This window comes from Xenopus tropicalis, chromosome 5, assembly GCF_000004195.4.
Source record: "Xenopus tropicalis strain Nigerian chromosome 5, UCB_Xtro_10.0, whole genome shotgun sequence".
Classification (NCBI taxonomy): Eukaryota; Metazoa; Chordata; class Amphibia; order Anura; family Pipidae; genus Xenopus; species Xenopus tropicalis.
In genome coordinates, this window is record NC_030681.2 from 135,322,862 (window position 1) to 135,350,610 (window position 27,749).

Below are 27,749 nucleotides of genomic sequence, written 5' to 3' on the forward strand. Positions count from 1 at the left end.
ATCGCCTCCTCAATGAGTAAATCACACTCAGATTTCTACAAACAAATGGAAAAAGTAGGGAACACTTCCATAGGGGTAATCATAACAGACACTTTATTTAGAATAAAACTATTGCACTTCTTCTCTTGCACAATCTTTTTTTAGTACAAACAGCTCAACAGACCTCATGGCCAAAAAGATACAAACATCCCAACGTGTTTCTGTAAGTTGTTGACTTTATCAGGGACATATAAACTTATACAGCTTTGGACTGGAGCTCAAAATAGGCCCTGGCATTCCTTATACACATAGGCCCAAACAGCCCCCACCAGCCCAATAAATAGTGACTATGCTGGAGATGCATTCCAACCAGGAGAAATTACTTCAGCATTCTGGTTAACTAATTTTAAAATGTTGAATATGCCACTTCTGGTGGTGTTTTTGCCACAAGACAAAATAATCCTGACTCAGTATTTATATGCCCCAATGAAGTCAACTTGATGAAATGCATTGGGTTGTTTGCATCTTTCTGGCCTTAAGCTCTGATGAGCTGTTTGTACTGCAAAAGATTGTGGGTTCAATAATTTTACCCATCCTCTTTTTCCATTTGTTGGTGCCCAAACTCACTAATGTTCCTTTGGCTGAATGAAACAAAAATCCCAGAAAGAAAAGCTAGTTGAGAGTCTTCCCTGAAGAGTAGAGGCTATTATTCCTAATACCTTTGGTTTGGGAATTAGATTGAGAGGCAAGTCTCTGGTTACTTTTAGCCATATGGTTACCTTATTGGTGCCAATCCCTGCTCCAGTGGAGCTTACAATCAAAGTTGTTCTTACATTCACACACACTATGTTAAATTTTATCAGGAGCCAGTTAAGCTGCCTGTATGTTTTAGGAGTGCAGGAGTTCCTGAAGGAACCCAAAGGGTCAACATACAGAATAATGTCAATTGATGCTGTTAAATCTAAAAGAAAATTTGTGTAACATGAAGTAGGAAACAATACAATATGAGATTAGGACAAAGGCAACCCAAAATAAAGAGCAGAACAGAATGGAGTGTAGGAGAGAATATGGGGAGACAAAAAAAACAATTTTATAGAACACACCATAGGAGTACAGGAATGGGGTCCATTATCTGGAAACCTAAAGCTCTGAGTTACGGCAATTCCACCTTGTACTTCATTGTAACTAAGATGTAATGAATCCTTATTGGATGCAGAACATTTTATTGAGTTTAAGTAATGGTGAAATTATTGTTTAGCAGACTTAAGGTATGGAGATCTGAATTACAGAAAGAACCCTTATCCGGAAAACCCTTGGTCCCAAGCATTTTAGATAACAGTTTCCATACTTGTAAATGTAATAGGGAACAGCAAAATGGGCATCAGAATAAGATGGCAAACAACTGAAGAGATTATAAATGGAAGACTCTAAGGGGGCCAAAAGTCGCAGAAAAAAAGCTAATCTTTTGAGATTTACTATGTGACAAAATGGCTACAAGTCCGATTTCGACAATTCGCCACCTAAAACTTGCCAAGATCATGTAGAAGTCAATGGCAGATGTCCCTTGCCTTGATGATCTTTCTTTGCTTCGAAAGTTTAGAGGTTTTCAGATTTTTTACACTGTTTTTTAATGTGACAATTTGAAAAAGTAGAGGTTTCGGTGCGACAAGTTGAAAAATTCAGAGTTCTGCGACTTTTTTGTGACTTTTTCCCGCTCAGACTTTTTAGCAAATGTCAGACATTCATGGAAATGAGTTTATTCGAATTTTTAAAGATATGAGAAATGTTATAGTTTTAGTAAATCTGCCCCTAAAAGAAGATGAGACAGTATAGAGCACAGAAAACAGAAATACCCCATAGGTACTGTTGTATTAACATACTGTGTGCTGGCTATCAAAGAGTTATAAAACAAGAATGCCACCGAAATAAGACATGCCCCCAAATAGCTCTGGTTACATCATGGACTTTTTCCTCTATTCCCACACTCCATCCCTAATTATCCTGTATAGCAGCTGAAACATCTCCAACTGGAAGCTGTTTACAGATAACACTTTTGCGTCTTTGGAGTTTGAAAGCTGAAGGCATCTTCTTCAATTAACATCTGTCAGCCTTCTGTAAACAGCAGCAATGAGGTTCTGGTACAAGGCGAGCGAGAAGGCAGTCACAGCCCCGGAGCTCTCGGAAAATACAAGGTAGGAGATTTGCACAGTAACCTCTCTTGCTGAACTTGCTCAATTCTGTCTCAAATTGGACCGTAAGGGATGGGTTTCATTAAACGACAGAACAAAGGCAATAATTATTTAGTCGGTTTTGTTAATGAATTGTCTCTTTTTCTCAAAGCCAAATGCAAAAGAAAAGAAGTTCTAAAATCAGTGGAGTTTCTGCTATTATGCTAGCCTTATGCACAACATACAATGATCAGCTGTTTTACTAACAGGAATGTTGGTTAAGCATTTAGTATGGAATGATGTGTAGCTAGATGTGCTGGACACAAGTGCCCCCGAAGTGGGCAATGAGGGGCAACTTAAAGTTTAATTTGCTATTATCTGCAGGAAGCTCATAGGAGCATTTGCAGGCATGCTTCCATAACTCGATATGTAAACTGTTAATAAATAATTAGAAAAATAATATAACAATATACTCTTCTTCTACTCTTAGCCGATAACTTTACGTTATAATTATAATTATTATTGGAGGTAGGGGACCTCTTATCCAGAATGCTCAGGGTTTTCTTGATAAGGGATCTATCTGTAATTTGGATCTCCATATCTTAAATCTCCTAAAAAATCATTTAAATATTATATAAAGATTAATTATTAATATCTTAGTTAGGGATGAAGTTCAAGGTACTGTTTTATTATTATAGAGAAAAAGGAAATCATTATTAATTGATTAAAACAGATTTAGAGTAATTTAGAGCTTTCTGGGTAATGGATTTCCGGATAACGGAATAATTATCATGTATGTATGTATGTATGTATAACTTTATTTATAAAGCGCCACAAGGGTACGCAGCGCTGTACAATATTACAGAATACAAAATTACACACAGGGAGGACAAGTGATATAATAAATAAATACAGGAAATATATATATATATATAGTGCCATGTGTATTGAGACACAGTAGGAAGGAGGTCCCTGCCCCGTAGAGCTTACAATCTAAGTGGTTGGGCAACATACAGGCACAAATTGTCATTATTATTATTAACAACAGATGTTTACAACATACCAACATATTCTGCAGCTTTGCACAACAATAGGGCATATTCATCAAACATCAAAATGACATGCATGTATGTAATATTTAGAGTACAGCTATGGGATCTGTTATGTGGAAATCCATTATCCAGAAAACACCGAATTATAGGGCATCTCCCACAGACTTCATTTTAATCCAATAATTCAATATTTTAAAAAAGTTTTCCTTTTTCTCTGTAAGAATAAAACAGTCCTACTCTGCTCCGGGCCCTTTTTGCAGGGGGGGCTTGGTACATAGTAGTTACGCCACTGTTGAAAATGATTTGATTGTGACCATTGTACGATGTGTGTATGTGCCTGCTGGAAGTGGCTTTTAAAGTCTTAGATTTTCCTATTGGCAAATATCACGTTTTCTATGTGGGTATTTATTTTATTTTAAATCAACAAGCATGGAAAACTTCTATGGAAATGTTTGTGATGTTGTACTGTAGTCTGTCCCTTTCCTATATCTGCTTACAGGTATAACTTACATGTATGGGCTTAGCAATTACAGGACTTCCAAATAGAGCTTTGTAATCATTTTCTTTAAGGGAAAATCATGCAATCAAGTTTTCCACACACACAGTCCAGCTCTGGCAAAGTCATGCTCATGAGATTTTTGGGGGGGAATGGCACCTTCTGTTGTTACTAGTAAATGTTATACATGGCACAGACCTCTGCCACTGTAAGCAGTGAACTCAAGGTGCCAGGGATCTCTATCAAGTTTCAACTTAACAGCCATAGGATTCCCGTAATATAAACACTAGAATTAGAACTTTTTTGAATCCTTTTCTTTTTTGCTACACTCCAGCTATTGCCAAAGTTTAGCCACCAATATTTTTCCAGTAGCCAGTGGTTGGTGATGCTGGGAGGTGTACTGTAAAGCAATCACTGATCATATAGCTTTTAAAACTTCTAAATTAATGTGGAAATATCACCTGATAAGGTTAGCCACCCCCTCATACTTTGTCCATACATTGTTTTTTATTTCTTCCTGCCCCAATACCACTGATATTCCATATTCATTAAAATACTTAAGGTGTCAAGACTGTACCTGTGAAATATGTTAGTGTGTTCTAGTCTATGTTGGGATCACATGTTACTCATATTCTCTTCTATGAATCCAAGAACATATTGCTGCAACTTCTGAAGTGAGATCAGTCAAAAATCAGTCAATAAAAGTGACAAATATGCAAGTTCAGTAAACAGGACAGTAGGTGGGTCAGTTGGCAGGCAGATAGATACTTTTAGTATCAGAAGCAGGTAAATTACAGAACAAATGCAAGGACAAGGGCAGAAGCCAGTCTAGATTGCAACTAGATACTTACCAATCTTACCAATCTTAGATTGGTAAGTATAGGGTGTGTGTGCTGGAAAGCACAGAACATGGCTGCATTACCTATACCCTTTATCTGGGAGACGGCCTGCAGTTGGTGGATGCAGTAAACACACTCCTTAATGTTATTTGCAAAACTGAGCCTTCAGAGCTTCCTTTGGCTCAACCAGCAAAACAATGGTCAGTTATGGTAACATCATGATTTCAAGGAAGGACAGCTATTAATGATCCCATTGCAAACATGCGCCACCCTTATCGCCCTACCTTATTGCCATCACATAGATAATTTATGACCTTTATATCGATACTCCATTCTGATCCTTAATTCCTACCACACGCACATATTCCATTCGCAACTCAACCATCGCTATATATCATCACCAAACACATTGTCACTATGTAGATAACAGATAATCTCCATCACAAGACATCCTATTACAATACTGCATCCTCACCAAAAATACTTCATCCCTATCACAATACTTCAGCTGGTCATACAGATAACTCCAATGGAGCAATATTGCACTAGCAATGTACAGATTGCCATCACAGCACTCTATTACTCCACCCACAGAGAAACACCATCCCTACGCACTATATCTGTACTCTCCCTCCATCAGTTTCTAACTTATTGTATTCATTTGCTTGATCCCAAAGAGGTAGAAAGAACATTTTTTCATAATAACGTAATGCTGCATTTGTTTGCAATTCAAGAACTTCATCTTAGGGTCTCTAAGAGCTTCTCAAACTGCAGCCCCTTGCCAGTGTTCTTTTGCTATGGAGAGACTGCTTGATTGGGCACCATTGTTTAAGTCTTCTCATTTGGAAAAACATTTACAGGAATCTCTGACTAAAAGTGTTCCTTTGATTTTGGCCCAGTGTTTTGAGGTCAGCATCCACAGTTTGAAGAGGTGTTTGGTTCCATCACCGTGTTGTGCTTGGATTGCAGCTAAAACAGCTTTCAGCTACTTAAACAACTATTTCCTGTCCTTCAGACCTCTCTATGTAAATGCATGGATTTAGGAATTCAAATGAAGTGTAAGGAGGGAATATGAATTTATTTGGAAGTCAGATTTGATTTTATGACCTATTAGGCAATCTAACTCCTGTCCAAGTCAGTGAAATATAATACGGTGCAGTGTGTTTCCTGCACACTCTTTGGAAAAATCACAATCTGGGGTTTTCCAACTTGAAACAGAATACTGCTAGTTGACCCAATTATGTTTTTTCTTCTTTTTTTTAACATCTGAATATTAAAAAACACAGGGATCCATAGAAAAGCCTTCAACGCTACAGTTATCCCACAGTTCTCCTTCTACTTAGGACGCACCTAAAATCAATTAAAAACCTAGTTTATACAATTCCTCTTATGGTATATGGCAGTGTTGTCCAAATGTTACCTATATAGTGGGCAGATGATTTGCCATAAAACATGTTCAGGAAATGATGATGCCATAAAAAGAGTTCAGTGGAGTTCATAACTGTATAAGTCTTTTGTAGGACCACATCTGACATGTGTCTTAAGGTCCCCATACATGGGCCGACTATAGCTGCCGATATCGGTCCCTTGGACCGATTCGGCAGCTAATCAGCCCGTGTATGGGGAGAGCAGAGCGGCCTGGCCGACCGATATCTGGCCTGAAATTGGCCAGATCTCGATCGGCCAGGTTAGAAAATCCGGTCGGATCGGGGACCGCATCGGCTCGTTGATGCGGTCCCCGATCCGACTGCCCCATTGCGGCCCACATAATACGATCGTTTGGCCACAGGGCCAAACGATCTGATTATTTTTTTTTTACCTAAATGCTCCCCGATATCGCCCACCCGTAGGTGGGGATATCGGGGGAAGATCCGCTCGCTTGGCGACATCGCCAAGCGAGCGGATCTGCTCGTGTATGGCCACCTTAAGGGTGACTGAGATCCTTGAAACAAAAACAAGTTCATTTTAGCCCAGTTCTTGTATGCACCTTTGCCACTGGTGTAATTACAATTGAAATTAAAGGTCAAGTGTGTGTCAAGTGACCTGTGGGACAGCTTGCGGGTCTGTTATTGGGTATAGGACAGTCAGTCAGGCCCATAAGCCCAGTTTACCATATAAAGTTGAGCCAGATGGCCCTACCCCATTACTTTTCATTGCCAAATGTTATAGTTGAAAGGTGGCTATTATACCTTCACTTTTTCTCTTATATATGAAATTTCAAAAAAACCTTATTTTCCACATGCTTTAGCTTGCTAAAGGCTGGTCCAAGCTCACTCTTGCAGGGCCCCTATTACAATAAGCCAGGAGGGAATGTGGCCTGACACACAAAAAGAGTGTTTTGGGTCATAGATAGGAGTGTAGCCTGCAGAAAGGAGCCATACATGGATCACTTCATAGATAATGGCAACTCAATAGATTTTCTTATAGCCTATACAGCGAGATGCTAAATGAAGGAACATGAGTATTCCCCTGTACTAAGCACAATCCCACTGGAAAATGTAAGGGTATGGTAACCATTTAAAATGCTAGTGTTTTAATTTTCTTAAGAAATCTAAAGTGTTATAAATAATTTTTTTTTATTTTTTATAATAAATTGTATCCAGTGGGGCAAGTAAGTTGCTCATGCCTTCTTCCATTTTAGTAAAGGGGTAAGGGGGTTTTACATATATATTATAACACAGGAATGTCTGTTGTTAATTCAGCAGCAGAAGATTAGATTGAATTTGATGTATTATTTGCTATAGTAAAGGCTGATTGCAAGGTTATATAAAGATTCGGATGTTATCTGGAGAGGTCAGAGGAGCTTGTTAGCAGTCTGTGAGCCATGTACAGTAAATCTTTTGGAAGGCTACGTCTCACCCATGGGTCCTTAGTTGGACAGCCCTGGTTTAAACAAATCGCACCCTAATATAGATGTCTATATGGTGTCCTAGATAGCATAAGGACCCTAATTTCTTGTGTTTCTCTTCCCTGAATATTTATGGACCTATAAATGATTCAACACAGTTTTCATATAACCTTATCCTTGTTATGAGGCAAGTGACAAAATGTTGGACATCAAAGGGGGGTCTAGAATGGAATGCAATGATGTAAACTGAGTTTCTGATAGGATTGTGGCCCTCTGAATGTCCTAAAACTGCTACTTATCATTCCTTATGCACTCCCTATAGCAAAAATGTAATTAACTGTGTTGCTTTCAGTCCCAAATACCAACTTTTTCATGATACTGTCACTTTAGCAGCATATCCTTTTAACCAATGTAATAATCTGTTGACAATCTACTAAAAGTAACTGACCATAGGAGGTGTGAATGTGATAATAAACTTAGTTAAGAATATATAATATAATGATAATAATAATACCTTTACATGGATATATAGTGTCCCAATATTATAATAGAAAGAAAGAAATATAAAGAAAGAAAGAATCCCTAAAGACAAAATAAGAACATACATCAACAAAAGGAATAAAGGTATGAGATCCATTAAAGCTCAAAATTATTGGAAGCTCATCTTCCATAAACTCCATTTTAATCGTATAATTTACATCTGTAATAATAAAACAGTACCTTGTACTTGATCCGAAATAAGATACAGGTACGGGACCCCTTATCCGGAAACCCGTTATCCAGAAAGCTCCGAATTACGGAAAGCCTCTCTCCCATAGACTCCATTTTAATCAAATAATTCAGAATTTTAAAACTGATTTCCTTTTTCTCTGTAGAAATAAAAGAGTACCTTGTAATTGATCCCAACTAAGATATAAATAATCCGTATTGGATGCAAAACAATCCTATTGGGTTTAGTTAATGTTTTATTGATTTTTTAGTAGGCTTAAGGTATGGAGTTCCAAATTACGGAAAGACTCCTTATTCGGAATACCCTTGGTCCCAAGCATTCTGGATAACAGGTCCTATACCTGTATAATCAATCCTTTCTGGAGGCAAAACAATCCTATTGGGTTTATATAATGTTTAAATTATTTTTAGGGCTCTGGCACACAGGGAGATAAGTCGCCCGCGACAAATCTCCCTGTTCGCGGGCGACTAATTTCCCCGAGTTGCCATGAGTTGCCATCGCACCGGCGAACATGTAAGTCGCCGGTGGGATGGCTCACGAGGCAACTTCGGCGATTTGCCGCAATCGCCTGCGCAGCGTGTACCATCCCACCGGCGACTTACATGTTCGCCGGTGGGATGGTAGTTTGGGGAAATTAGTCGCCCGTGACAAGGGAGATTTGTCGCGGGCGACTAATCTCCCCGTGTGCCAGAGCCCTTAGCAGACTTAAGGTATGGAGATACAAAGTACAGAAAGACCCCTTATCAGGAAAGTGTCGCAAGCAATTTGGATAACAGGCCCAGTACCTGTACGGTATATATGTGATAAGTTTGTTTTATACACAAGATGTTCTTCATAAAGGTCAGCCAGTCAACATTTCAACCATTAACAGATGAATCATTGCAGAATCCTCAAGGTCTTAGCAGGCTTAGGGCAAACCAGTGCCAGGTAACATTAAGACACAGTCGTTTATAGGAACAGACATAAGTCCTATAAACACAGGGTCATCTGACATGGTCTGAAAATATGTGGCCCTTTTGTAACCACTGTATTACCAGAAACCATTTGTTTTTAGTTAAAAGCACAGCCAACATTTTCTCTCCCTTTTTATAAGTGGTCAGTCCTGGCATGAGTGTAATACTTTATTAAGAGGATTGGAAAGGGAAAAAATGCTACCCCCTTCAACAATTAAGCAATTTTCCACCATGAAGTGCAAATCACAATTCCAATAAGAACTACACATTAAGATGACAATTTTTATAGTAGTGATGTTGGGCAGGTATAAAGGAGTCATAGAAAAGGCTGGATGTTGTCCTCATTTTGTACTGTAGGAGGACAAACTCCTGTCATACAGATTTACTCAACATTCTCACCCTTCTACATTCATATACTCTACCACAGGGGTCCCCAACCTTTCTTACTCCTGAGACACAGTCAAATGTAAAAAGACTTGGGGAGCAACACAAGCACCATAAAAGTTCATGGAGGAGCCAAATAAGGGCTAAGATTGGCTATTAGGCAGCCTCTATGCACCCTATCAGCTTACAGGGGCTTTATTTGGCAGTAAATCTTGTTTTTATTCAACCAAAACTTGCCCCCAAGTCAGGAATTCAAAAATAACTCCCTGGTTTGGGGGCACTGAGAGCAACATCCAAGGGGTTGGGGAGCAACATGTTGCCCCTGAGCCACTGGTTGGGGATCACTGCTCTACCACATTGCATGTCAGCCAGGAGAGTTTATAATCTTGATATACTGTCATTATATATTAACCTTTAACAGCTTGGAGAAAATGAAATATCTGATTATTTTATTATACTGAAATATTCTTCTGCTTCTTCATGATCATGGTTATTAGAATGCAATAAATAAAACAATGACAGAAACAAATGAACAGTATAAAGAGACATCATATACCCATGTATAAGCCAATCTTACAACTATATAATCCAATCAACATCTGTAATAAATGTAGCTCTATTTACACCAGGAGTTAATTATGGAAAATATTTACCAGTAGACCAAATTCTGCAATTTTATATTAAATAAGACTTTAAAAAATGTTCTGGTTCATTTCTTCATGTTTGGTTTGGGGTTAGATAGTAAAATTGTTTAAACAAAGACATGTCCTTCAAATGAACTCTTTCAAAAGCTGTCACAATGTAATAGAGAAGAATAAAATGCATATAAAACTAACCAGATGCTTTACTAGGCCTTCGAACCAGAACAGGAATCCTCTCTGACTCTAAACGGGGTCATTATTACTGATTGTCATGGCCCTGAACTACACCACTTATTTTATTCCTTAAGTCAAAATTAAAAAAGAGCTTAATTCCAATGCAGTGCCCTAGGCAAGGGAACTAGTTTAGCTAGGGCATCAGTCTCTACAAATCCTGCCTGGTTTGTACCTATGATATGCTATTTTTATGACTGTATCTAAAAGTTTTATGGCCATTTCCCAATACTCAAACAACTTTATGCAAACTTGGTTACCATGGATTAATATGTGACGGTGCTTTTATTTTTCCACTTCCTTCTCCATTCCATTTAAAGGGATGACAAAGCTGCTAAAGTCAGGCTTCTGTGAACCCCTAGAGCCAACTATGATGGCCATACTCAGTAAATGTGGAACATGTCAAAGGTCAGATCACTATACCACACTTGTGTATTGTATAACCTGTAATCAGAGAGATCCATGCAGTGAATTACATATCATTCTGCGAAAACACTACAATCTTGCTGTATTTCCGTGTTCTAATTTCTGTTTTGGATGTAGACATTGGCCTCAAAATATGTGAGTGCACAGACAAACAGGCCACTTAAAAGGAACATTGCTATGGTTGGATATTTCTCTATCACAGTACTGTTTTATAGAAGATTCTGGTGCTAAAAGGGTACATTAGAAAGAGACAGATCCAGCTAAATGGTTTAAAATGAGCAGGGCCGGATTTCACTTCTGGGCACCCCGAGGCCGCCCCGCCGGCCGGGCCTTTGTGGCCTCTCCACAAATCCGGACCTGAAAATGAGAACCTCCACTGTTCATGTCTGCTCATTGGACCTGGTTCAGTTCTGGTTTTCTCTTTAGGAGAACATCTTTACAGCGGCATCTTGGAAACATCTTTACAATGTTTTAGCAGAATATCTGTTCAACTTTTTGATGTTTTTCAGTGAATTGAATAGGATGTTGCCTTAGGTGTTGTTATGATAGATCTGTAAAAGAAGGCCAGTCTTTTAGGGGCTGATTTACAGGCCCTGATTTGTGGGCAGGTCACAAAGGCCCGGGCCTAGTGCAGCAAAAATCGGGAGGCGGCATGCAACCCACCGGCCACATCGGCACTTGGGAATAGGTGGAAGATTATGACAGCCATTTAAATCTCCTGCCCATCCAGTCCTCAGTGCAGCTCAATGGTAAGGGGGTGTGGCAAGAGCTGAGGGTGGGGTGGGAGTGCCTAGATGCCTAGAGGGGAAGGGGGTGGACAAGCGCGTGGGGGTGCGAGAATAGGGGGGGTGAGGGGCTAAGGGACACACATATTTAAAATCCGGTGCTGGTGATTTATCAACATTTGTATTGAACTTTTGCTGTGATTCGAAATTCAAAATTTTTAAATCTAAAATTCATGAATTTGAAATAGGGTTTCCATAACTCGAATGTTTAATATTTATTAAGTATAAAACACATGCAAAAAACTTGAATGTAAAACTTAAGCAGTTAAAAGCTTGCGAGTTGTTATAGAAATCAATAGATTGTCCTATCAATCAAAATTAAAGTGGTTTTTTTTTTTTCAATTCAAGTTTTTTTTTAAGTTTGTAAACCCATTAAAAATGATGAGCAGAACACAACATTCACTGAAGTTTTTTTTCACAGTTTTATCAAGCTTTTTCCTTTCAAATTTTTTAAAACAAATTAGCAAACATTCGCGTTTATTCGAACCGATAAAAACTCTAAAATTCACAAATTCAAACTTTAATTAATAAGCCTTCTCGTGCCTGGGGATATGGAATTGTTAAAATGAAAAATGAAGAGCATTTATTAATTAAACGAGTCTCAATTAAATATGATTTTTCAAAGTACTAACTGCTACTATGTGCTAATCTTAAAACAATCGTTGTCAAATAATGGAGAGAATAGCTATAAATACAGAGTAATCACAAAACCTATACTTACACTAGAGCTGCCGTTGTAATCAAGGTGATTGTTCAGTAATGCATAACCTGCCATAATAAAGATCATAGGTTATGAACTCTTATGAACTCCTGTAGGGATCTTGAATGCTCAACCTCCTTATTACCTAGCATAGCTTGTTTGATATAATTCTACCTAATGCTTACTCCATTTCCCAAGCTCTGCCTACATTCTAGGTTTGCTCCAGAACGTTTCAGCTTCTGGGATTTAAATTTGTCTTTTAAGCAGGGGAGTAGCAAGAAGTCCTTTAGCAGTTTTTCTTATATCTGCCCCTTTCTAATGAAAAGCTACAGGGAAAATTAGTAATGAATGGTGTGGTGACCAGGCCATTAATACTCAAATCTAAGTAAGTAGTGTTTAAATGGTATTTTGTTTTTTTTCTGGCTTCAAAAAATAAAGCAGTTATGGGTAAATATAGTAAAATAGTATAAAAGTAAACAATTAAGAAATTCATGATAGTATTTGATATGTTTTTTGACACTTTTCATGGCATATAAAAACGTTAGCAGATATTGTATCTCCAGTCAGGGCATAGGCTCCTAAATATAGTTTTTGTGCCCTTTATCCCTTATAAATCATGTCAATCTGTGCATCTGCTCATTAAACCTTGTGTAAAGCCTTTGGTCTGTATTGGAGTAGTGGTTTACTAAGCGTATCTGTAAAGGGTTGACTTACCCCTTTGTACAGCGTGAGTTCATAAATAAAGCCTGTGTGGGGCGTTCAATCTGCTGTTTTCATTGAACATCTCTGTGGATTTTGTTGTTTATTGTATTAAACTGCGTGAAACACTGAAACTAAAACCATTCTATTTTAAGCTTGATCCCACCACCTCAGTATGTCAGAGCAATTCTGCACGGGAGGGGTGCAGCTAATCAAGTTACTGTGCCATAGTATGCCCCTTTGCCATATTTACTTGTGAAACATGCATGCAGTAGTTGAGCACATTTATTAAGAGCTCATTATCTGTCTTAAAACCTTTTTCTCTAATTACGGGGGGAGGAAAAAGTGGCAGTAGGGTCAAAAATAAAAGGGCGGCTATTACTTTATAATGAACAAAATATTACGTTTCAGCACTGGTAGAACACAAAAGAGGTCATTTACAAACTTAGGCATTCTAAAATGGATGCAATGGAGAGTGAATATTGGTGTAAATTATTAAGGTACTTAAGTACAAACATGCTCCTACTGGGGAACCCTGGAGCTACCATCTCTCTTAATGTAGTGGTAATGCCAGAGTTCCCAGTGTGGCTGCATCAATAGGCATAGCAGACTTGCACCCAGTGAATCAGATAAAAGCGTGGTATTGCTTGCTCCAGAAGTGATGCAACCTGCACTTGAAGTGACGCAACTTGTACCTGATTTGCAACAAAACATTGCGTCCATTGAGTGCAATTGCAGCAGAGCGTGGCCATATTTATGCTGGAATTACAGGTATGGGACCTGTTATTCAGAATGCTTGGGACTTGGGGTTTTCTGGATAAGGAGTTGTTCCGTAATTTGGATCTCCATACCTTAGGTCTACTAAAAAATCCTTAAAACAGTAAATAAATAAATAAATCAAATAGGATTGTTTGGCCTCAAATAAGGATTAATTATATCTTATTAGGGATAAAGTACAGGTACTGTTTTATTAATATAGAGGAGAAGGAAATCAATTATAGAAAATCAAATTATTTGAATAAAATGGAGTATATGGCCTTCCTGTAATTTGGAGTGCTCTAGATAACGCGATTCTGGATAATGGATCCCATAACTGTAATGGGAAATCATGGCTATTTGCTTCCATAACTGGACACTGCATGCTGCTCTTACGTTCGTAAATAACCCTGAAGTAACTGTTTTAACTCTTTACCCTCCCCTAAAAAACCTGGTTATTATCCAATGACACTATTCATTAATTAAACCGAAATATATAGGTAAATATGTAAAAATAGCCATTTGTGTATGCTTTCAAGAACAATTATAAACTAGAATTGTGTGAAATTACAGATGGGGACAAGCTTCCTTGAAATCCCTAAGGGCAGTGACATAAAAGTCTAAAAATAAAAATTTACCAATTAGATTTAAAACGTTTTAATTTCATAATGGAATATTGTTTGTTACACTCTAATTAAACTGCACATTTCAATTACGTGTATCGTTTTTTTGAAGACCTGATTGTGCTGTTTTGCTTGTTTGTCGGTAGCTAAATACCTTTGTGGGCTCTCAAACTTCTATAAAATAAACCCTAATGTGTGCAATTGTAATATCGCTTGCACGTCAGGGTTTTTCTTTTTCTGTTGAGGACGGAGCCCCAATAATGTTACCCCGGCACAGAGAAGATTCTTTTTTATAAAGATGGAATTATTTCTCTGTGTTCTGCTTCCTGGGAATAAAGGTAGCTGAGAACAATAGAGTTAATAACATACACGCTGGTTACACGTGAGGAAGGTATCATTTAAGGAATTAAGTGTCTGTAAATGAAATAAATGCACAGAAGGGACTGGAAAACTGGTTTATTCCCTTTCCTGTTTATGCATTCTTGGCTTGCAGGAGTCAGTGACCTGCCAGTCCTCATTATGAAGAAAGATCTGTTATTCTGGGCCACTATAATTAGCCTGGGCTTTCTGATATTGCTCGGATCTGGATATTGTCAGCACATCACAGATGAGACATGCTCTGTGCAGATACTTGTCCCTGGCCTGAAAGGTAAGCTTTTCCTGATCCTTCTCATCATTCACATCATAGTTCTTATTGCTCTAATTAGCAATCCGCAGTTATTAGTGGGCGATTGCAAAGCTAATGGTAAAGTTTTAACTACATTATCAGCATCAGACATCAATAGATGCTTATATAATTATAGGGCCTTAGTTACTTGGGGGGGGTGCTGGCATCCCATAATCACATTGTGCATTGACATTTTCTGCTAATATACCTGCTTTGTCTATCAATATATATACTGTTTATAATTTTTTTTAAAGAATTGTTCTCTTGTTTAGTCTGCATCAACTAATGTTTTATAGCTTGTAGGTACAAGTTAGAGACTTTTTTTAATTATTTACAATACCTTTCTATCATAACAATGACAGAGTGCATTAATCATTTTAGTAGCAATGGAGTAAAAAATAAATAATATAATATAACATTAGAAATATCGTTAAGACCCACAACCCAACTGGCAAACTGTAGACCCACAAGCCGCAGAACTGCGTCTATACCCGCATCCGAAAATCCTACCCTCAACCCACAGGTACCCGCTGCAGGACTCTACTCCAAATAACAAAAGTACTATTGGTTATTTGTATGTTTAGGAAAGAATAAACAACTGCATGTTAAAATAAAGGCATCAGTGCTTCCCTGTGCATTAAATATATAGTAGAAGCTTGGCAATATCATGTTCAATTTCCTATTACAAGCGATGACTTGGTAACCAATAAAGCTTCATGTAAATATCAGCATGAAACTGCTATTTGAGAAAATAAAATGGTTTTTAATATCTCGATGAAGTAACCCTAATATGCAACTTATTATTGCTATTACAGGCGACGCTGGAGAAAAGGGAGAGAAAGGAGCTCCAGGGAGACCGGGAAGAGTTGGCCCTCCTGGGGAAAAGGGTAATTTCTACAGGGTTAATTTAACACCCCAAATATTATGTAATAAATATTTTGTATACACATCTCATTATATTGTTATATTAAATACAATATATAAATGTATGTATATATATATATATATATATATATACTGTATATATGTGTGCGTGTGTATATGTATTAGTGATGACTAACCTCTGTCCCAGCTTTTCTAGATCCTTCCCATGCCTACAGAATGTTATTATATTATCTATAGGTCTATGAAACACTGCAAAACATATAATATACAGGTATAGGACCTGTTATCCAGAATGCTTGGTACCTGGAGCTTTCCGGATAAGGGATCTTTCTGTAATTTGAATCTCCATACCTTAAGTCTACTAAAAAATCATTTAAACATTATTTAGACCCAACAGGATTGTTTTGCCTCCAATAAGGATTAATTATATCTTAGTTAGGATCAAGTACAAGGTTCTGTTTTATTATTACAGAGAAAAGGGAATCATTTAACCATTAAATAAACCCAATAGGGCTGTTCTGCCCCCAATAAGGGGTAATTATATCTTAGTTGGGATCAAGTACAGGTACTGTTTTATTATTACAGAGAGAAGGGAATCATTTAACCATGAAATAAACCCAATAGGGCTGTTCTGCCCCCAATAAGGGGTAATTATATCCTAGTTAGGATCAAGTACAAGGTTCTGTTTTATTATTACAGAGAAAAGGGAATAATTTTAAAAAATTAGAATTATTAGCTTATAATGAAGTCTATGGGAGATGGCCTTTCCGTAATTTGGAACTTTCTGGATAACAGGTTTCTGGATAAGGGATCCTATACCTGTATATATATATATATATATATATGAAATCAGGTGCACAACAGGTAACAAACCAGGAATGCCTGGGTGCTCAGAAAACCAAATAGTTATGTCCAATATAGTCCAGGACACACAAGTCTTTTGTGAAAAATAAAAAATAAATGCTGATGAAGGCTTGAGTTTGAGCTGAAACGTTGATCAAAGATTTATTTTGTATTTTTCATGAAAGACCGGTGTGTGATGGACTATATTGGAAATATACTGTATATATGTATGTAAAATGAAAGTGGTCAGAGATTGTATTGCTGCATTAATGTAGGTACTGAGAATTGTGTTTCCTGGTAATGGCCCTACAATCATCAGCTTAGAAAAATACTGTCTTGCATAAAATGATCATCCAAAAATAAAATTACATTTAATACGTGGATGCACAAAATCTAACAAATGTAATCGTATGACATGATTTTTACTCCACATTACAGAAAAATATATTGAAGCTAAAGAAAGACCTTTTTACTTTTGAATGTGCTCCTGTAGCCTAGTTGGAAGATGGCTATATATCACAGCTTGTCCTTCTGTGCGTATGGCAATTTAAAAAAATAATTTCCCCTTAGATTAAATGCAGCGCTGTGTAAGATAACGCCAGTTGGTCTTGTGACAGAGTGAAAGGAGAATCTATCACTTGTCCCTCCATGGTAAGGCTTATTGTCTTATACCAGATAGAAGTGTCCGATATGGGGAAAGTAATGGGCATTTCCCAAATACCCAATCTATTATCTACTGACTAATGTTCTTAGATTATTACGGGTAACATAAATACAACAATGTACTATTAGCACCTTCTCAGACCTTACATAAGTATCTGCTCAAATTAAGATCTCGAATCTTCTATTGAAACAGTGTTTATTGATGTCCACCCACTGGGCTTGTTAAACATATCTTTCTGTATTACTATGGAACATTATTCCTGCATTTTAGAAGGTGACTATGTGTCTGACTGAGAGATTAAGGGACTTATTTATCAAAGGGAGAAGAGAAAATGACTCACTCAATTCTTCAAAAATAAGTTCATTTCATTAGGAGGTGTTTTAGGATACGTTTGTGGCCAATTTCCCATTCTCTTTACTTCACCAACGAGTAATTACAGTATTACGCCACGGGGTGCCATATTTACTGTATATATATTGTGTCTAAACCAATGCTGTTCCTTTTTAAGCTGTTCAGTGTTAACTTTATTATAGCTTTGAATTATAACAGAGAGCTTGTACCATATCTCTCATGTAAACAATAAAGCTGCATAAGCTTATTGCAACCAACTATAATTTAAATGTAATTATAGTGAGTATAAAGGCTGCGCAGTGGCATTAAAACAAGACCCAGAGTAGTCAAATTACCAGGAAAATAACAAAGTCATTGCTTAGATTTCTGCAACTAATCAACCATTGGACACATGAGTGCAAACTTTTTTATGTGAAACTAAAGACATATATAATAATAATAATAATCTGTCATCATGGGACAGTATAATGTGCCCAAATCTTTATATTTGGGGTTAGGAAACTTATTTAGAACCAAAGTGGAAAGTGTTGCAATGGTTTCTCTTGCTTCTCATTGATGAAGGTAATGCAATACCCTGCCTGGATTTGAACCCGGTTACCATCACCTGTTAATTTGCCCATAGCTGCTGAGTTTTCCATCAGCTTCTTTTCTTTCCTTGCCTCCATTATATGTTCAGTTCCCAGTCTCTGGATTTTCATGCAGGGAAACCTGGTGGCACTAGAGTAGCAGAGGACAGGTCCAAAGCCAAAGGTGTCTGTTATAGGCCAAACACTACACTTAGGCCCACATTTACTAATCCACGAACGTCCGAAAGCGTCCGAATGCGTTTTTTTCGTAATGATCGGTATTTTTGCGTTTTTTTCGTCTGTGTCGTTTTGTATTTTGCGTGACTTTTCCGTCGCTGGTACGACTTTATTGTATATTTTAAACAACTTTTTCGTCGCCGTCGCGAAAAATTCGGATTGTTTTTTACGCCGTTTACTATAGCGCAATACGAAAAAATTGCGACTGCAAAGAAATAATCGCGCAAAATACGATAAAGTCGCGACAGCGCCGAAAAAGTTGCAACAAATATGAAACAATCGCGACGGCGACGAAAAAATCGCAAAATTTCCGTTTCCAATCCGTTTTTTTTCCCATTTGGGATTCGGATTCGAGGATTAGTAAATGTGCCCCATAGAGTGGAATCCAGTTATTCCCTTGGGGTTTGTCATGGCCTTATGTGACAGTAAACAAGACTTCTAATAAAAACCTTATTGATCACTACACTTAGAACCTGTTCTGCATATTATTTGGATTTAACAAAATTAACAGTTTTTATTAACTACCACACAGGTAAATTGAACACATTATTTTACCACTCTAGTTCACTTTGGCTTCCCTCTGAAAAGCAAAATCTGAAAATAGGGATATTTTAGGGTTCATAGTTATAACCAAAGCAGTGCTTGAAGCTATTTGTGCAGTGATGTTTACATCACCCTTATAAATATACAAAGGGGTATCACTCTCACTCAAAATTCGTGCCATTCCATATCATCATTTCTTCTTTATATCTTATAACACGTGTTCATGTGAGAGGAGCCTTGTGTTGTAAGTTAAATTATCCATAAAATGTCAGTGTTGTATAAAACAATGGCAACAGCTAAATCACTTATCTAAACATCATCCTTCAAGGGAGACAGTGACACATTAGAACTCATTTGCAACCCAGTGTTTGCATTTAGTGCAGTTTACAACAACTGAGAGAAAAATGGACTTTATAAACGAGTCCGTTATGATCAACCCCCCCAACTACGCAACATGATCCACACACTTGGAAACATGATCCATAATGATATCCTCCCTCTGCCCTTCCCTCATATAAAAGAGTAGCAAAGTTAGTGGAGCAAAAGTCAGAAGTCCCAGGCACTTATGCCTTTGAACCCATCCTCCTGTCTGCAGTTTCACCATTGCATCTCACACAGCACTGCCACATTGTGTTATTGGATACAAATCCAATAAGGGTGTTTGTGTATAGAGCTAATGTTTGCCATATATTGCCCTGAAACAACCAAAGCAGATACACTGCTTAATAAAATTTTGGTAGATTACTTTTATGCCTATTCTACAACTAGCTGTATGTAACTACATATCAGAAGACCAAGGGGGGGGGGGGGGGGCATTGTTTTAGCACACACCCTCTTTTTTCTGCAACCATGCAGGTTGTGGACACAGATGGAGGTACATGTATCTGGGACCAGGGAAGTAAGCTTGCACCATTGTGCTGGTACAAGGACCCACTCTGTAAATGTGCAATAAAAAATATATCCATGTTTTCCATTGAAGAACAGTGTGCACTGTATGGTGAGACCAGTAAGCCTAATTATTTATACTTTTCCTTTTCTACCTTTGCTCTTGCGTAATACTCTATCATCAGTTTCTTCCTTTATACATACCTATGGGTATATATATATATATATATATATATTTATAAAGCTAAAGAAGGCGTATCTACTTGATCAAATATTGCTTTGTACAGCTTCTAAAAGGTTCATATTTATAGAACCTATTACTTGACACGGATTGATTTTATGCACATTGTGTTAAGTAGCACAAAACACACCTTTCCGATGAGTGATTGAAAAGATAAAAAAAAAGAAGAATAGGCCTGTTATTCTTAAACGTTATTTGGCCCCCGCTGCGAGCAATTTAGCGAAACCATTATATTCTACTCTGTCCTTTTGTACCAGCTGTAAGTATGACCCACAAAACTGCACTACCTTGATAGCTGCTTCATACACTTTTATTGAACCAATTACCAGCCTGTACAGCTCAGGGTATTTTCTTAAGGATGGAACTATTTATCTGAATACATTGCTAGGAGCAGGGATAGCAAGAGCTGTCATTTATATGGTAATATCCAGTATATTGCCACTTGCTCATGCTCTTGTTTGAAGTAGCAGAATAATAGCAGAAAAACAGTATCTCCTCTTTCGTGCCAATAGATGCAGGCTGAGAAGGAATTTATATTTGCAATGTATTTTGCAGTATCTCTTGTCTCGTAATACCGACTAACAATGCCGGGGGAAAATAACAACCGCCAGTAAACTTCACCACGGATTTAGTGCGGGCGGCAAGTTTAGATGGATAAAAATCTTTACTGCTTCACCTCTTTGTAGGCTCACTCGGGTAATCAAGGCATAAACTCCAGCGGAGCTATTTTATTGGAGGAGCAATATATTTATTTTTTTGACATCTATTAACAGTGACATTTCATTGATCAAATTAACAAGAAAAGTATTTTCTCGTATCTGGACACCCGTTGCTTCTTTATGGGCTGTCACGTGTTACATATATATAGCGAGAAGGCAGGAGAGGGATTTTATGGCTTACACGGGACTAGACAGAACAACAAATAAGGCAAAAGAAAGCAACTCCAAATGAAACAAATGTTTTATTAAATCATATTAGGAGGTATATATCATTGCTGTCCAAATTATTACTTCCAGTTGAGCAGATTAATTCTCTTTTTTTGAGGCCCAGATTATATAAATATGATGATGTCATACAATGAAGTCTATGGAGCCCCAGAACAAACTGGGGGCCATAAAAATTGTTGAGGGCCACATCCAATCCCATGACCTCCAGCTAGCCAGCCCTGGTATATATATTCCATGATTAACTTTTCTTTATGGAAGACAAACTGACCAAGGTTAAATAGAAAGCCCTCCATGATTCACACAAGGGATGCACCAAAGCCAATACAGGTATGGGATCCCTTGTTCGGAAACCCGTTATCCAGAAAGTTCCGAATTACGGAAAGGTCATCTCCCATAGACTCCATTATAAGAAAAGAATTCTAATTTATAAAAATTATTTTCTTTTTCTCTGTAGTAATAAAACAGTACCTTGTACTTGATTCCAACTAAGATATAATTACCCCTTATTGGGGGCAGAACAGCCCTATTGGGTTTATTTAATGGTTAAATGATTCCCTTTTCTCTGTAATAATAAAACAGTACCTGTACTTGATCCCAACTAAGATATAATTACCCCTTATTGGGGGCAGAACAGCCCTATTGGGTTTATTTAATGGTTAAATGATTCCCTTTTCTCTGTAATAATAAAACAGTACCTGTACTTGATCCCAACTAAGATATAATTACCCCTTATTGGGGGCAGAACAGTCCTATTGGGTTTATTTAATGGTTAAATGATTCCCTTTTCTCTGTAATAATAAAACAGTACCTGTACATGATCCCAACTAAGATATAATTACCCCTTATTGGGGGCAGAACAGCCCTATTGGGTTTATTTCATGGTTAAATGATTCCCTTTTCTCTGTAATAATAAAACAGTACCTGTACTTGATCCCAACTAAGATATAATTACCCCTTATTGGGGGCAGAACAGCCCTATTGGGTTTATTTAATGGTTAAATGATTCCCTTTTCTCTGTAATAATAAAACAGTACCTGTACTTGATCCCAACTAAGATATAATTAACCCTTATTGGAGGCAAAACAATCCTATGAGGTTTATTCAATATTTAAATGATTTTAGCAGACTAGGTAATGGATAAAGAGCAGTGCATAGTAAATTTTTAACTTCCATGTTTATGTGACGAAAAGTCATGTTATTTTGAGAATTTGGATTCAGTTCAGCCGAATCCTGCTGAAAATGGGCGCCCCAAACCAAATCCTGGATCCAGTGCATCCCTAATACACACTTTATGTTGTAATGTAGCCATATCTCATTAGGGTTTGAAGATTATATTTTTGTTCCCTCTTTAAAAACTGATGTCACTAACCTACATAAAGTAAAGACAAAAGAATATTCACGTGCCTAAGCCACCCTTTAGCCATTTAGATCGAGGCTAATACACAAAGTACAGATCTTCGCTACTGAAAGGTGGTCACTTTGGGCTGGTACGATAGCCCAACAACATAATAGGGGTCATTTACCAAAGGGAAGGCAGTGTGCAAAGTGCAAAATATGGGCACAATCCAACATTTGTTCCCACTTTAAAGAACTTAAAGGGGCTTCTGGTGAGATCAGTGTCATTTTGTTTACATGCAACAGACACATTTAAGATTGTATGAGTAGCTGTGAAAGTCTGTACCCTAAATGTGTAATTAACCCCCAGAACTAATTAGGGATACAGAATGATTACAGCAGATATTGCAAGGTTTACCAGTAACTGAAAACACTGCAAACATTTGAGAGTTTTGAATTAAAAGCATTTATGCAATTGTATTTGCAGGAGAATTGGGCGATAAAGGAATAAAAGGAAGCATGGGTCGTCATGGAAAGATTGGCCCTATAGGTTCGAAAGGTATGTTTGTGAGTAATATATATGTCTATTTAAAGGTTTGTTCATAGTTATGTAAGTTATTATTTAAGTTATATTGAACAGAGGAGCAGTAGAAGTATTTTCCTCTTATTGATGTTGCCTCCCATTAATGGGGTTTGAAGCCTCTTACATATATTCCCAGTGTGATTTTACCTGCTAACCATACCCACTGGACAGGCCTGTTGTTTTTTATCCATAAATGTTTTACGTAGTCTTAGCGCACCTTTGAAACCTGACGGAGCTCATATTTAGGTACGTACAACTTGCCAGCTGACCTGAGAGAAACTAGATTAACTGGGTCCTACAAGCAAGCAAGATTACTCAGGGTTGTGAAGGTACTAGTCAAGAACAGCAAATTCATTCTCTTACTTATTCTTCTGTTACAAAGAGCTGTAGTCTCATAAAATCAACTCCAGGTATTGCAGTATAATATCCTAAAGGATAATACTGTTATGTTCCAAAGGTTTCTAGTAATCTAGATAAAGACAGTGCAGACAAATTGTAATACAAAAAAATAACTTCTTGTTAAAGTTGTTTTATTCTATCATTAAGGTGAAAGGGGGGATGTTGGTGAGATTGGCCCCCCAGGGCCAAATGGAGAGCCAGGTAACTATGAAAATATAATGTTAAATTCATTTTTCCTAATTACTTAGTGCTTCAGCTTGTTTACTGTTTGCAGGAGGCTAGGGGAATGTATACTTTTCTAATTTGTTTACTAGTGCACTGTAAATTGCTAGCCTCATAAATAAATGGCCAAATCACAGGTCTGGAACCCTTTTCCTCTGGGGATCATGGCATCATCCTTTAAAGGAAAAGGAAAATCAATAGGGCTGCTAAGATGATTCTAGATGCTTACCTGCTACTCAGGGCTGGTGCTCCTCTTCTTCAAAAATGGCACCAGTTGAGGTTATGCTTATTGGAGGTGCTGGAAGACTTCATCATATCAAAGGCTGTGTTACTTGCAATTGCTATTTTATGTAAAAAAGCCATCTTGTTGAAATGGAAGTCCACTGCAGCTCCATCCCTCACCTTTTGGAAAAAAAAATAGTTAATGATGTACTACCCAAACAAAAACTTTACATATCCATATACAGTATAAATATGGTGATTACAATTTATGTTTTTCTCCCATATCAGTCTGAAGGGACCTGAATAGCAGGCATTATCTGCCACTGTACGAGTGATGACAGTGCCATTTATGCTACTGCCATTGACATAAAGTAGTGTAACTGGATGTTTGAAGATGGGGCCTACTTTGATTTTATAATAGTACTAGATACTTAGATTTTACAATATACTAATGCACAGCATAAGCTAAATACTTATTACTTAGAATTTTTGAGTTTTACCAGACCTATCCATGAATACAGAACAGGAACTGGGGAAGGCAGCAGAAACTTGTGCCTAGGGCTCAATGGTGGGAAGGCTCTAGGGCTCTAGTCACTTACCTCTGTTGCTTCTCTAACTCTAGCCCTGCAGATCCAGCAATGCACTGACAAATGAAGGGGATGGGGGTTTCACCAGGAGTTTTTGGTGCAGCTCTTGATGCAGGCAATGAAATCAAATTTATCTCTGTGGATAATATAGAACTGTCTGTGTTCCAGACATTTCAGGCATAGGGGGTCACTACCTGGTAGATTTGGGTCTCATTATTAATGTATGAGGTAGTTGTACAAAGGATACAATCTCTTTAATAAAGGTCTGAGGGTACATAAAGGTGATAAAAACAATGAGAGTCAGGCTTAAAGTTATCATTGGTAACATGATTGGCGCTGAAAAAAAAAAAGAATGATCCCATTATTGAAATTAAAGGCAGGTTTTTGACTAAAATTGACTTATGTCATCCAATGTTGTTTGGATATTTATCTTTTCTGCATGTAGGAATCCCCTGTGAATGTGGACAGCTTAGAAAGGCTGTTGGAGAAATGGACATTCAAGTTGCTCAGTTGGCTACAGAAGTGAAATTTGTAAAAAATGGTATGTATAATTCACATTTTCTAGACTGCTTGTCCATGTTGGGTTTTCCTGAAGAGCAAAAATGTCAATGTCGATTAAATGGCAAACATGGGAAGGCAGAAATGATGACATTTGATTCTTACCTAATGCATGATCAGAGCAAGCTGGCTTGTGTGCAGTATATATATTTCCTATAGCTACCAATTATCATAATGGACAGCATTTTGTTAGCAATATCCATATAAACAAATATAATTTTATAAAAATGGCAAATTTTGTAGTTTTGCTAAAAGCTATTGTTCTTAGGGAAAGCATTATGGCATTTCAGGCCAAAACGCTGATGTTACTAGTTATGTGCATTAACTTTTCATTTATCATCTGGTCTACATTTACATTATACTGCGAGGGGAATGTAAACAACCAACAACTTTATACTGTTTCATGCCCACAGTATTCCAGCATTCCATTTTTTTCTGTGCCCCCTGTTGTCCTGGGTAAATCTATGGCTGATTCCAGAGTTGCACTACACAGTGATTAGTGCACATTTTGTAGTAAGTTGTGCCTGCTAGTGTGCGGATGAGGAAAAACTCAGCCTGCACTTGACCCTAACCCACAAAACCTTAACATGAACCCACAAAATGTTGCCATTGTAGGACCTGCATCCAACTGTGTCTTTCCGCTCTGTTCACTATTTCTGTGCAAACCTTACGTTCCAAGACAGGGAATCTTCGGGAGCAGAGGAAGAGTGAACTTCCCCAGTATGACCTGCACCCAACCTAAAACCCACAATGGCTACCCAAATTTTAACCCTAACCCACCTAACCTAAGGGTAAACCCATGGATCCTACAGGTTGTGGGTCAGCCCGCACATCACTAGTGCCTGCCATATAAGGTGCGGCATATCAGCTGGACATGGGCATACTTTTACAAACCCTTACTTGTTGACTATTCAGTTGCAAATGCCCTGTAGGCCCCACTAACTATATATATCAAATAATTCCTTACTATATACTGTAAGTACTGGTGAGTTCAGTTGCTTTCTAAGTCCTGGGTCAGTATAATCTATGAATTGTATATAACCGACTGACATTTGAGATGTGCTTGAACTGATTTAATGTGCATTAAGGTTGTTATAGAAATACAAGTGCTCACTTTTCAGCACTGCCCTCCCCCGCAGTTGTTGCTGGAGTGCGAGAGACGGATACAAAAATCTACCTGCTGGTGAAGGAAGAGAAGAAGTACATTGATGCCCAGGACTACTGCCAGGGAAGAGGCGGGACCCTCAGCATGCCAAAGGATGAAACAACTAACAGTCTGATTGCCTCTTACATTAATCAAGCTGGCCTCTCAAGAGTTTTCATTGGGATCAATGACTTGGAAAGAGAAGGCCACTTTGTGTATTCAGATCGGTCTCCAATGCAGACCTTTAATAAATGGCGCCAGGGAGAACCCAACAATGCATATGATGAGGAAGACTGTGCTGAGATGGTTTCCTCCGGAGGATGGAATGATGTTTCCTGCCTCATCACTATGTATTTTATTTGTGAGTTTGATAAAGAAAATGTATAACCGTCTCACATTCAATTATGAAATACATATACCACTCAAATGTATTAGAGATGGCAAAAGTATTGCTTAACTGTAAACATCAAACAGCAAGTAAGATCCTTTAAGAACCACTAGCAGTGATGGATAACACAGTGTGGCAGACTGGAATGTTATTCTTATCTTTACTGTTAAAATATCTGTATCCTCTGGTATGAGGAGGGGGTTGAACTGGTGTCCCTCCATCTGCTGTGAACTTTATTTCTCAGCATCCGCTGTAAGATAATTCATGTATTTCACCAAGGGATAAGTGCAGCAGATGGGAGAGAAGCCTAAAGGTGGCCATACACGCACCGATATTATCGTACGAAACCTCGTTTCGTACGATAATCGGTGCGTGTATGGCATGTCGGCGAGTCGACCGATATCGCAGGAAGCTGCCGATATCGGACGACTCGCCGATCGGACAAGTTTGAAAATTTTGATCGGGCGCCATAGAAGGCGCCTGACCAAAATTCTCCCTTCAGAGCTGAATCGGCAGAAGGAGGTAGAAATCCTATTGTTTCTACCTCCTTACCTGCCGATTCAGCCCTGAATGGTGTGTGGCGGATCTTACGATGTTTCGTGCGACCGATGGTTGTACGAAACATCGTCGGATCGCCACGTGTATGGCCACCTTAAGCCCATCTTCAGGGTCCATGTGACAATTCTTAATAAAGAAAGGGAAAAATAAATATCTGAAAATGCCTAAAATGAAATGAGAATTAGTAAATATAACAAAACATTGGCAACATATATTTTAAGGCCAGAAAGGGCAATGTAAAAAAGTTGTCAAGCTTGCACCAGGTCTAGTAACCCACAGCAACCAATCAGCAGGTAGCATGTGTTAATTAGCTGTTTGAAAGCAGCACTAAGGGGAATACGTATTAACTTACCTTGAGATTTTTTCATATGAAACACTCCCCAAAAAAACTTGTTGCATGTTTTCTGATATTGTTTCCTATAAAAACAATCTTTGAGCTGTAATAAAAATGCTCCTGCGTTACTATGGGTTATTAGAGCTAGGCAACATTTTTGCCTTTTATTACATTACCCCTAATGTGTAAAGGGGTTGTTTGCCTTAAAATTAACTATTAACGTCATGTAAAAAATAATATTCTTACTAGCAGTATTTTTTGTATTTATTATTTTTTTGTG

The 27,749-nt window shown here is 37.9% G+C and overlaps 1 protein-coding gene across 2 annotated transcripts; it reads left to right on the forward strand.

Moving 5' to 3' along the window:
• The first annotated feature begins 1,925 nt into the window (after positions 1-1,925).
• On the forward strand, positions 1,926-26,882 carry colec11 (collectin subfamily member 11). 2 transcript variants are annotated; one of them, XM_004914482.4, is made up of 7 exons: positions 1,926-2,171; positions 14,804-14,959; positions 15,793-15,864; positions 22,962-23,033; positions 23,604-23,657; positions 24,933-25,028; positions 26,167-26,882. In XM_004914482.4, exons 2-7 carry the CDS (start codon positions 14,830-14,832, stop codon positions 26,574-26,576), a joined length of 834 nt encoding a protein of 277 aa, XP_004914539.1. In that variant the 5' UTR covers positions 1,926-2,171; positions 14,804-14,829; the 3' UTR covers positions 26,577-26,882. The 2 variants fall into 2 exon arrangements, with proteins under 2 accessions (XP_004914539.1, XP_002935075.1); XM_002935029.5 differs by having other exon boundaries at positions 1,928-2,171; positions 26,185-26,882.
• Positions 26,883-27,749: the final 867 nt, after the last annotated feature.